The sequence below is a fragment of the Sinocyclocheilus rhinocerous genome, unplaced genomic scaffold (genome assembly GCF_001515625.1).
Source record: "Sinocyclocheilus rhinocerous isolate Xijiao unplaced genomic scaffold, SAMN03320098_v1.1 scaffold534, whole genome shotgun sequence".
Classification (NCBI taxonomy): domain Eukaryota; kingdom Metazoa; phylum Chordata; class Actinopteri; order Cypriniformes; family Cyprinidae; genus Sinocyclocheilus; species Sinocyclocheilus rhinocerous.
The window spans coordinates 1,193,086-1,205,156 of NW_015646352.1; the positions used below are offsets into that span (position 1 = coordinate 1,193,086).

The 12,071-nt window shown below is 34.7% G+C and overlaps 1 protein-coding gene across 1 annotated transcript in view; it reads right to left on the bottom strand.

Annotated features, from left to right (window-relative positions):
- The window catches only part of LOC107707402 (liprin-beta-2-like), a 58,035-nt gene that overhangs the window by 9,773 nt on the left and 36,191 nt on the right, over window positions 1–12,071 (bottom strand). Inside the window, exons 11-23 of the mRNA XM_016511390.1 lie at window positions 7,667–7,672; window positions 5,291–5,352; window positions 5,088–5,163; window positions 4,881–4,993; window positions 4,005–4,072; window positions 3,714–3,788; window positions 3,023–3,083; window positions 2,759–2,794; window positions 2,250–2,391; window positions 1,455–1,487; window positions 540–572; window positions 307–442; window positions 17–81 (exon numbers count right to left, since the gene is read on the bottom strand). Of these exons, the coding sequence (XP_016366876.1) occupies window positions 17–81; window positions 307–442; window positions 540–572; window positions 1,455–1,487; window positions 2,250–2,391; window positions 2,759–2,794; window positions 3,023–3,083; window positions 3,714–3,788; window positions 4,005–4,072; window positions 4,881–4,993; window positions 5,088–5,163; window positions 5,291–5,352; window positions 7,667–7,672 (906 nt within the window). The remainder of the gene's footprint in view (window positions 1–16; window positions 82–306; window positions 443–539; window positions 573–1,454; window positions 1,488–2,249; window positions 2,392–2,758; window positions 2,795–3,022; window positions 3,084–3,713; window positions 3,789–4,004; window positions 4,073–4,880; window positions 4,994–5,087; window positions 5,164–5,290; window positions 5,353–7,666; window positions 7,673–12,071) is intronic.

The window sequence follows — 12,071 nt, forward strand, 5'->3', positions numbered from 1 at the left end:
GCTGTGGCCCTGAAACCCCCTCGCTTGAAGTCAGAATCAGAACCGTCTGCAGGAAGACTGCCTGACTGGGTTCTCCTGATCCTATGAACCAGAGGACAAAAAAAAAATGTGTGGCCATATGGGCGAAATAAAGAATACAGTCAATAATATCACAAGCCACATTTCATGATGCAATCAAATCCTGAAAACTTTTGCCCTACACTAATTTCCATATTTCACATAATATCACTTAAAAATACATCAAAAACAATGCTTTTTTAAAAAAGCTGTCTTTAACCGATAAAAAAAAAAAACTCAAATACTCACTTTCCCCACAGTTTTAGAATGCCTTTCTGGTTCTTCTTGTGCTCTGGTGAAACAGGAGACTGCTGACCTGATTCTACTCCAGACGACATGGGTGAAAGGTCAGACAAGGTCGAGTCATCTGTCTTCTCTGCCTTTCCTGTGAACAGGAAGCAATCAACTTATTCAGTTTTGTGTTTCTGCATTTTCATAAGTTCACTATTGGACTGAACACACATTATTCTAGCTTTACCCACCAAGCACAAACTGATCATGCTTTCCCCGTGGTACTGCACCAAATTTTAGCCATGCAAGAGAGCAGAGGAAAAGAAAGCAAATACTTATGTCACTGAGGCTGCAGAGATGTTTTGAATTTTTACTTCTATAGATAAAGAAAAAAAGAGCTTCTTTTAAACTAAGAGAAGTAGAAATTAAAATAATTTTAACAGCAATAATAAAAAAAATCTATACAATAATTTAACATTTTCTTACAACGTTTTAAAAAAATACACTAATTACATCAGCTCTTTTGAGTTTGATATTTGATAGAAAATATTTTTCTAAGAAGACTTTTTAAATATGTCAATTAATGAATCTATCAAGAATGAGTCTATGTATAGCATCAATTATTTAATAATAAATATTACTATATGTAGAAAAATGCACTATTCAATTAAATATGCATTCATTATTAAAAATAATTAATTTATATATTTTTTTTACACTATGTAAAATGTATAACTTTCACATTTATAACTGTTCCAGTGGAGAATGACGGAGGTAGTTTAAGTTTGAGAGCCCTGCTCTAGAGTAAATCAAGACTGAATAAATAAGCAACCAAAGCAGGGCAAATGCTCATAAACTTTTCTAGTTTTCAGCATCAGACTTCTGTAGCCTATATGAAACCCAAATGGATTTCTCCTTATTCCTTTTTTCCATATACAGTACATTATATTTGCATCACATCAAGTTTAAACTCAAAGTCTAATCTCTGAGTGGAGAGAGCGAGAGTGAGAGTGAGAGTGAGAGAGAGAGAGAGATAGAGGAAAAATAAAAATTCCCTGCTTTTAGCTTTAAAGAATCAGGATAGGAGAGCTTAGGTTAAATCCAATATGACACAGCAAGAGTGTGCTCTGTGGTCGCATGCAAACTTGAGATTGAGAGGACAATACCTAAAGCTGGAGCACTGGCGCTTCGGCAGCGATCTTCGCACCGAGTGAGAGAGGATAAACACATGCGGAGACAGTCGCACAGCCCGAGAGATGGATTAGTCAGAGAGAAAGAGTAAAAGAGAAGATACAGAGAAGCCCATGCAAAGACACTGTAGTGTTAAAAAAGGCTGAATAAGATGGTTAAACAGCTGTTATGGTCAAAAAGCTTAGAGGACAAAAGTATTCAGAGAATGGAAGAGCAAACAAGCACAATCACACCAGCTGAGGTTATACAGTATTAATAAGATCAAAGGTCGTATGATAAAAATTATGCCTGTGTCTGAAAGATAAAAATGCAGTCAGTATACAGAAACATCCTATTATGCCTAAAAATTACATTTATTCAGAAATGTCATTTTTTTTTGTATTTTTATTTTAATATTTTATATTATATATATATATATACTTTTTTTTTTTTTTTTACTTATTGAAAAATTTACATTTGCTGAAAATTTACTCAGCCCATCCAAGATCCAAGTTTGTTTCTTCATTGTTATTTTTTCTTTCTTTATCAGATTTGGAGAAATTTAGCATTACATCACTTGCTCACCAATGGATCTTCTGCAGTGAATGGGTGCCGTGAGAATGAAAGTTTTTGGGTGAACTATTACTTTAATTTATAGCAAGAAATAAACATTGTACACACTAAATGCATGGTTCTCTCAAAAGCTCACTTAATGTGGTTTTCAAAAACAGCCCATGTTAACAAATTATTTCAACACAAAGAATTGTGGGTGCTGTGAGACAATTGCTTACTCAGGTTGAATTCGCTGTCCTCACTTTCATCAGGAGACAGTTGCAGTGGGGAAGACGGCTGCAATCTCACTCCATTCTGCTCTGGACGACTAAACTTGCCCGGAAGTGTCTGGTATTTGTTATTTTCAGGATTATATCGGTTCTGTGGAAGAAATGCATTTATCTTAGCGATTAAATATTTATGTTGAGATTTTTATATTGCTATAAATTATATTAACCATAAAAATGCATAATTACAAACAGCTTTAGAATTTAATTAAACATATAACATAAATAAATAAATGAACAAATAAACAAAAACATATTTTATTAGAAGATCAAGAACGAACACTGTAATATCAGTTGTAAGCGTTTTCTTATTAATAAGCATTTTTGTTAAAATAAGCCAGGCAAACAAAAAAATATGCATAGATTAGGTTAACTAATGCATGTGCATACAACAAAGGCTATTGTTGTGGTTCTGGTGTTGTGTTAGCTTTAGTTTATTGGTTTATGTTAGCTAATAGTACCTCTAAAACAGCCTCTACTGGTTGGCCCACTACATGCTTAAGAAAAAACAATAGTCAAAACACACAAACATACACTCAGTTAGACGAGTTACATTGTTAGTTGAAACATACAAAATCAAAGCACAATGTTAATCTAGCATTAAAGAGATCCGAGTTGAGTTTAGACATTCAGACTAAAAGCACTTTGTTAATGATACGAGTTAGTTGGCCACAAGAAGCAGAAGAGTCATATTTATTTATACAAAATGATTCTGGTTTTTGTACCATCTGTAAGCTTCCACTTTGGAGTTCTTCCAAGCTGGTGGACAGCATCCGTGGCATTGACCTGAAAATAAAACCATGAACAATTATATTAAACAAGCTTTGCTTACAGTATTGCAGAATAAGTGCATCTTGTTTGTTCAGGTTAAGTCACAGACTAACAAATGTAAGCTGGAAGCACATTCTCATGGTTAAAAACAAAAGATGACTGAAATTAAAACATCAGAAACAAAAACATTTGTATTATATGTAGCCTTAACCCAATTTAAAAAATAAAATGATAAAGATGAAAATGAAAACTGGTTTGCTATTTGATTTCCAATGCAAATTAAGCAGCAAAATTAGAATTAATTTATTCACTTTCAGTTTGCAAGCTGACAATAACATCGTTCCTGTCAAATTTAAATTACATTTTGACAAAAATAAATAAATAAAATAAAAATAAAAAAGCAATCAAGGCAAAACTACATTATTAAATTGAAAAAGAAAATTATATATATATATATATATAAATTACATTTACATTTTTACAAATCTTTCGCACCGTTAACATACATATTTTTCAACTGAATTTTTTTTAACCATTTATTTTTCTTTTTTCTCTTTCACAGTGTACAAAAAACATCACAAGAACAAGGCCACTGCTACTTTAGAACCCCTTTTAAACCAGCACAAACACACACACTCCACTTGCCATTGTCTGCTGTAAAAGCCCAAGTCGCCAATGCATACCATCGAGGTCTCCATGGAGGGCTGTATACTGCGAAAGCTGGGCCAGAGAAGGATAGAATGGGATGGAGTGCAAGGAAGAGAGATAGAGTTGACAAAATCACATTAGTTTGGGTGAATGATTAGGACAGCGAGTTTGCAACTAAATGGTCCTTCTCCCAAAGAGGCCTCCTGATCCCTACTGCCTTTAAGAACAGCGTCCCACTGAGACTCTGCTATCATCAATGTACTGTTATTAATACAACCTCTCGCTCACCTGGAGTCCAGTTCCCTCTGTAAACACGGAGGAGAGACCAGGAGTGGTGACGGGCCTCGGGAAGACATCTGTAGAGAGTAAAAGAAGTAAAACCTAAAACCTAACCAAAGTTGAATGGAAATATGGAGACAAATGGACCACAATCTACGCCTTTTAGCATTTTAGGGTTTCCCCTGAAGTCCGCTTATAATGTTAGTCAAGATTTCTTGCACCAAAAAACAATGTAATTTTTCCACATTGTCTCTGACAATTTCAAATTAAGGATTTTTGTTTTTGAAAGAAATTCAAATTCAGTTCTTTTATTCAGCAAGTATGCATTAAACTGTTAAAAAGTGACAGTAAAACATTTAAAGAGTTACAAAAGATTTCAAATAAATGCTGTTTTTTAAAACGTCCTATTTATCAAAGATGCCTGGAAAAAATGCATTATAGTTTCCACAAAGATATTAAGCAGCATGAATTACTTCTGTGACACTGAAGACTGGAGTAATGGCTGCTGTAAATTCAGCATTGCATCACAGGAATTTTTTTAACATATTTTTTATTAATTACGTATTTTTGTATTTTTAATAAACACAGCCTTGGTGAGCATAAGAGACCTCCTTCAAAAACATTAAACAAATCTTACCAACCCCAAAGTTTAAATGTTAGTGCATATAGACTTCTATATATAAATTATTATTGGCTAATTTCTTCACATGTAAAACTACCCACTTTATTAATGTGCTTATGGTTGCAACATTGTGATGATTTCTGAATGACCTGTTTTTTCATAAATGGTCTGGTTGTACTAGGAAGGGAATGTAAGCGGAACTCAAAAAAGCAAGATCATGCAGTTTTTCTCTGATATGACCCATTTAAAACCTTGAACAGTACCTGTAGCTCTGATCTGACAATGTCAGAGTATGCTTTATGCGTCGGGCCTCTTATTTTTCGAGTGCCATTAAGATCTTCTTCACTGCTGCCAGACAGCAACATATCGTTGGTCACTGAAGAGACACAGAACCACATTCAGGGTCAAATTCATCTAGTAATGGTGACTAAAACATTAAAATAGTAAAATTAAGTTTTACTCAAAGGTACCTGGAGAAAGGGCCACGCTGTCCTTCAATTTTCTGTATTGGACCAACAGAAGATGGAGTTCCTCTATGTGTCGATCCTTCAGAAACAAAATAGAGTTGATGTTTAGTCTATAAACAAACCCCTCTACCTGTTACAAAATGCATGCTGCTTCCTGCAGATTTTGGACCTGTTAACAAATGCAAAGTGCACAGATGCTGACTTACCTTTTCATTATTGGCAGCTATTAGCGTCTCCATTCCAGTTTTTAACCTCTGCAGCTCTTGATCTGGAACATAAAAAGCAAAACTCAGTTAATATATGCACCATTACATCATTATGGCAGTGTTGGGGAAGCTAGTTTAAATTATATGTAGCATTAGACTTTCAATGTAGTTAGACTACAAGCAAGATTCGCTAATATGCAGTTATATACACTAATCTACTTGCAAAAAGAAACTTCATTAGATGATTTTTTTTTAGATATATAATCTAAATCAGGGGTGTCAAACTCAATTCCTGGAGGGCCGGAGCCCTGCAGAGTTTAGATTCACCCCTAATTAAACACACCTGATCCAACTAATCAAGTCCTTCAGGATTATTTAAAAACTACATGGTATGTGTGTTGGAGCAGGGCTGGAACTAAACTCTGCAGGGCTCCGGACCTCCAGCAATTGAGTTTGACACCCCTGATCTAATGAATCAGTGACAACAATAATTACATTATGCATATACTGTAGGACATGTTGCTTTGGCAGTAAATTAAAATACTAACTTCCCGTGCAACATGACTTTATATTATTTGTTTGTGTCATTTTAAAACACCACACCACTATTAAAACCACAGTGATATAGTTCATTCTGTTAAATTTACTCCAGATGGCTCACAGTTTATGTGGGGTTGATTTAGGCAATGGAAAACAATTTTGCCATTTTAGATTTAAGATTCTTCAGGGGCTTACGTAAGGCCGCTGATCAAAATACATCATGTTAATACAAACTGGACACACCCTCAGGCTTCAGGTCTGGAGATCTACATGCCGAATGTTCCCACTGGGTCCTATCTTGAAGTATTAACCATAAAAATGCATAATTACAAACAGCTTTAGAATTTAATTAAACATATAACATAAATAAATAAATGAACAAATAAACAAAAACATATTTTATTAGAAGATCAAGAACGAACACTGTAATATCAGTTGTAAGCGTTTTCTTATTAATAAGCATTTTTGTTAAAATAAGCCAGGCAAACAAAAAAATATGCATAGATTAGGTTAACTAATGCATGTGCATACAACAAAGGCTATTGTTGTGGTTCTGGTGTTGTGTTAGCTTTAGTTTATTGGTTTATGTTAGCTAATAGTACCTCTAAAACAGCCTCTACTGGTTGGCCCACTACATGCTTAAGAAAAAACAATAGTCAAAACACACAAACATACACTCAGTTAGACGAGTTACATTGTTAGTTGAAACATACAAAATCAAAGCACAATGTTAATCTAGCATTAAAGAGATCCGAGTTGAGTTTAGACATTCAGACTAAAAGCATTTTGTTAATGATACGAGTTAGTTGGCCACAAGAAGCAGAAGAGTCATATTTATTTATACAAAATGATTCTGGTTTTTGTACCATCTGTAAGCTTCCACTTTGGAGTTCTTCCAAGCTGGTGGACAGCATCCGTGGCATTGACCTGAAAATAAAACCATGAACAATTATATTAAACAAGCTTTGCTTACAGTATTGCAGAATAAGTGCATCTTGTTTGTTCAGGTTAAGTCACAGACTAACAAATGTAAGCTGGAAGCACATTCTCATGGTTAAAAACAAAAGATGACTGAAATTAAAACATCAGAAACAAAAACATTTGTATTATATGTAGCCTTAACCCAATTTAAAAAATAAAATGATAAAGATGAAAATGAAAACTGGTTTGCTATTTGATTTCCAATGCAAATTAAGCAGCAAAATTAGAATTAATTTATTCACTTCAGTTTGCAAGCTGACAATAACATCGTTCCTGTCAAATTTAAATTACATTTTGACAAAAATAAATAAATAAAATAAAAATAAAAAAGCAATCAAGGCAAAACTACATTATTAAATTGAAAAAGAAAATTATATATATATATATATATAAATTACATTTACATTTTTACAAATCTTTCGCACCGTTAACATACATATTTTTCAACTGAATTTTTTTTAACCATTTATTTTTCTTTTTTCTCTTTCACAGTGTACAAAAAACATCACAAGAACAAGGCCACTGCTACTTTAGAACCCCTTTTAAACCAGCACAAACACACACACTCCACTTGCCATTGTCTGCTGTAAAAGCCCAAGTCGCCAATGCATACCATCGAGGTCTCCATGGAGGGCTGTATACTGCGAAAGCTGGGCCAGAGAAGGATAGAATGGGATGGAGTGCAAGGAAGAGAGATAGAGTTGACAAAATCACATTAGTTTGGGTGAATGATTAGGACAGCGAGTTTGCAACTAAATGGTCCTTCTCCCAAAGAGGCCTCCTGATCCCTACTGCCTTTAAGAACAGCGTCCCACTGAGACTCTGCTATCATCAATGTACTGTTATTAATACAACCTCTCGCTCACCTGGAGTCCAGTTCCCTCTGTAAACACGGAGGAGAGACCAGGAGTGGTGACGGGCCTCGGGAAGACATCTGTAGAGAGTAAAAGAAGTAAAACCTAAAACCTAACCAAAGTTGAATGGAAATATGGAGACAAATGGACCACAATCTACGCCTTTTAGCATTTTAGGGTTTCCCCTGAAGTCCGCTTATAATGTTAGTCAAGATTTCTTGCACCAAAAAACAATGTAATTTTTCCACATTGTCTCTGACAATTTCAAATTAAGGATTTTTGTTTTTGAAAGAAATTCAAATTCAGTTCTTTTATTCAGCAAGTATGCATTAAACTGTTAAAAAGTGACAGTAAAACATTTAAAGAGTTACAAAAGATTTCAAATAAATGCTGTTTTTTAAAACGTCCTATTTATCAAAGATGCCTGGAAAAAATGCATTATAGTTTCCACAAAGATATTAAGCAGCATGAATTACTTCTGTGACACTGAAGACTGGAGTAATGGCTGCTGTAAATTCAGCATTGCATCACAGGAATTTTTTTAACATATTTTTTATTAATTACGTATTTTTGTATTTTTAATAAACACAGCCTTGGTGAGCATAAGAGACCTCCTTCAAAAACATTAAACAAATCTTACCAACCCCAAAGTTTAAATGTTAGTGCATATAGACTTCTATATATAAATTATTATTGGCTAATTTCTTCACATGTAAAACTACCCACTTTATTAATGTGCTTATGGTTGCAACATTGTGATGATTTCTGAATGACCTGTTTTTTCATAAATGGTCTGGTTGTACTAGGAAGGGAATGTAAGCGGAACTCAAAAAAGCAAGATCATGCAGTTTTTCTCTGATATGACCCATTTAAAACCTTGAACAGTACCTGTAGCTCTGATCTGACAATGTCAGAGTATGCTTTATGCGTCGGGCCTCTTATTTTTCGAGTGCCATTAAGATCTTCTTCACTGCTGCCAGACAGCAACATATCGTTGGTCACTGAAGAGACACAGAACCACATTCAGGGTCAAATTCATCTAGTAATGGTGACTAAAACATTAAAATAGTAAAATTAAGTTTTACTCAAAGGTACCTGGAGAAAGGGCCACGCTGTCCTTCAATTTTCTGTATTGGACCAACAGAAGATGGAGTTCCTCTATGTGTCGATCCTTCAGAAACAAAATAGAGTTGATGTTTAGTCTATAAACAAACCCCTCTACCTGTTACAAAATGCATGCTGCTTCCTGCAGATTTTGGACCTGTTAACAAATGCAAAGTGCACAGATGCTGACTTACCTTTTCATTATTGGCAGCTATTAGCGTCTCCATTCCAGTTTTTAACCTCTGCAGCTCTTGATCTGGAACATAAAAAGCAAAACTCAGTTAATATATGCACCATTACATCATTATGGCAGTGTTGGGGAAGCTAGTTTAAATTATATGTAGCATTAGACTTTCAATGTAGTTAGACTACAAGCAAGATTCGCTAATATGCAGTTATATACACTAATCTACTTGCAAAAAGAAACTTCATTAGATGATTTTTTTTTAGATATATAATCTAAATCAGGGGTGTCAAACTCAATTCCTGGAGGGCCGGAGCCCTGCAGAGTTTAGATTCAACCCTAATTAAACACACCTGATCCAACTAATCAAGTCCTTCAGGCTTATTTAAAAACTACATGGTATGTGTGTTGGAGCAGGGCTGGAACTAAACTCTGCAGGGCTCCGGACCTCCAGCAATTGAGTTTGACACCCCTGATCTAAATGATATAATTCATAATTTAATCTGAGACATATATTTCTGACTCAAGAACCAATGGGAGTTTTGAACAAATGAACACTGATTAGGCTGACAACATCAAAACTGAATGTGTAAATTTACAATAAATACAATACTAGAATACACCCTAATTTAAATGAACATAGATATGCACAGCAGATTTAATGAAATATTCTGCAGTATATGAAAAACATTTAGGACAAATTGATTGAATAGAAAGAACTAGACTTTGATTTACTAGAATGAATGAACTTTTCTGAACTACAGTTAAGCTAAATAAAATGTTGCTACTTTTAGTTAGTTACTCATCCAACACTGCATTGTGGTGACACACTTCATTTACAAAACACACGGAGAGATGATGTTGAGGTAAACCAGCCCTCCAGGGAAAAAAAGTCTCTGTTGTCAAGTGACAGTCCAGAAAAGTTCAGAAAGACGTGATGGTCTTTCTGAAGGTTTGCCAGGAGAAATACAGTAGTTGACAGGTGAAACACTCTTTAAAACAACATTCTCTCTAAGTGTGTACATGCTTGTCCAGGTTGACACATGCTTTTTAGCCAAGCAGTGATTTATTTCAAGACTCATGCTCGGACAAACTGCCTCTGTCACGTCAGTTACCTCAACCTCATCCTGCAGTGTTAACCTGGTTAGAGCTGGCTGACCACCTCAGCTAAATTAAGTGAACCAGCTACCATGTTTCAAAAACCAGCATGACCTCCTTAAACTAGTATGACCTAGTATTTCCAGCAAGGAAACCTTCCTTCACAACACCATATATAGAAATAAATTCCAAATAAAATCAAAGTCAACTATAATCTATAAAATAATGGCGCCATTGTACTTTTTTATATATTATTTTTTATACTTTATAGTATACATTTTAATTAATAATATTTTCTAATTATTGTGCAATATATTTAACATCACATAATAAAGGATTACAAATAAAATCAAATAATTCAATATTATAAAGCAATTTATAATATTTTATAAATTGATTTATTTAATGTATAATATAATATTTTATATATTTTACATATTAGATTTGAAACTTTATACTGCATACTTTAATTATTATTAATATTATTTTCTAATTGTGTATTACATTTAACTTCACATATACAAAGGTTTACAGTCAATAAAATACACCCACTATTGGGCTGTTAATAATGCACAAATTACGAGATTAGCTGCTAAAATGTGATAAAATGAAGTTCAGCAACATACAAAAAATAGTAGCTGTGAGTAGTTGATTCATCCTTTCTTTTTCTTTCTTTGAACTGGCCCTGGTACTATATTAATGAGTTTTAGCTCACAGACCTATGGGAAAGCAAAGAGTGGCTGCGGGGTGTGACAAGCATGATTCAACCACTTAACACCCCCTCCACACCCACACACACACACACACACACACACACACAGGTAGCCATTGAGGGGATTGGTGCGGCAGGCTTGACAGCATGCCAGTGTACATTAGCCAGATTGACAGAGATGCTAAGGGGCAGCTGAATCAAGCTGGGGGACAGCATGGGAGGATCTGAAATGTGACTTTGAAATGTGCGCTTAAGTTTGTCTCTCAGCTTTTTCTTACACACTTCCTCTACAACAGGAAGCGGTGAAGAGCGGAGGTAGTGATTACCAAAAAGATCCATATGTTAGTAATTTCAACACACACACACAAACATTTTTCAGCACACATCGTCACTCCCATGCAGCTAGTATTTGGTACTTTCCACAAACAGGGTAAACATCAGTGTCAGATTATTACATTATACAAAGCAGCAGAGGCATAAAAAAACTGTGTGAAAACTATTATAGACTGTATGTTAAATAAATTATCATCTAACGTAAAATTAATCTAGCATCATCCTTGTTACCCATGTTATCATAAGAAAAAAAATTTATTTAATTTAATTTATGGGAAATATAAGTTAATTTCAAATCAACATTTGTTCTTAAACTTAATTTTGGCTAAATTTGCAACCTTGTTACTCATTTCTGCATACACACACACACACAAAACTTATTTAGTAATTCATACATTTTGTCTATTTGATTTAGATGTTTCTTTGATGTTTATTGCTAGAAAATAGCAACATTCAACAGTCAAACTAATCAGGGTTTAAAACCGTCCTTAAAGGGGTCATATGATGCTATTTTAAAGATCATTATTTTGTGTATTTGGTGTAACAGAATATGTTGACATGCTTTAATGTTCAAAAAACACATTATTTTTTAAAATACTGTACATTATTGTAGGTCCTCTATGCCCCGCCTCTCTCAAACGCGTCGTTTTCAACAAAGTCCCCTCCTTTGACAAGCGCAGTCTGCTCTGATTGGCCAGCTGACCCAGTGCATTGTGATTGGCCAAACACCACAAGCACGCGTCGGAAATGTAACGCCCCTTACCATAATCGATATTTGCTTTGAAAGCTGAAGCTCGCAAGACAGTTAATAATGTTGTTAGTTTTACCATCAGTTCAAGCCCGAAAGGGCAACAGAGTCGCGTGACAGACACAGTGATGATGCAGTACACAAGCCGCAGTTAAGACAGCTGACGTGCTATGATTTCTGACAGGCTGTTCACACTCCTGTGATGTGACCCTGTTCCCCACACACAC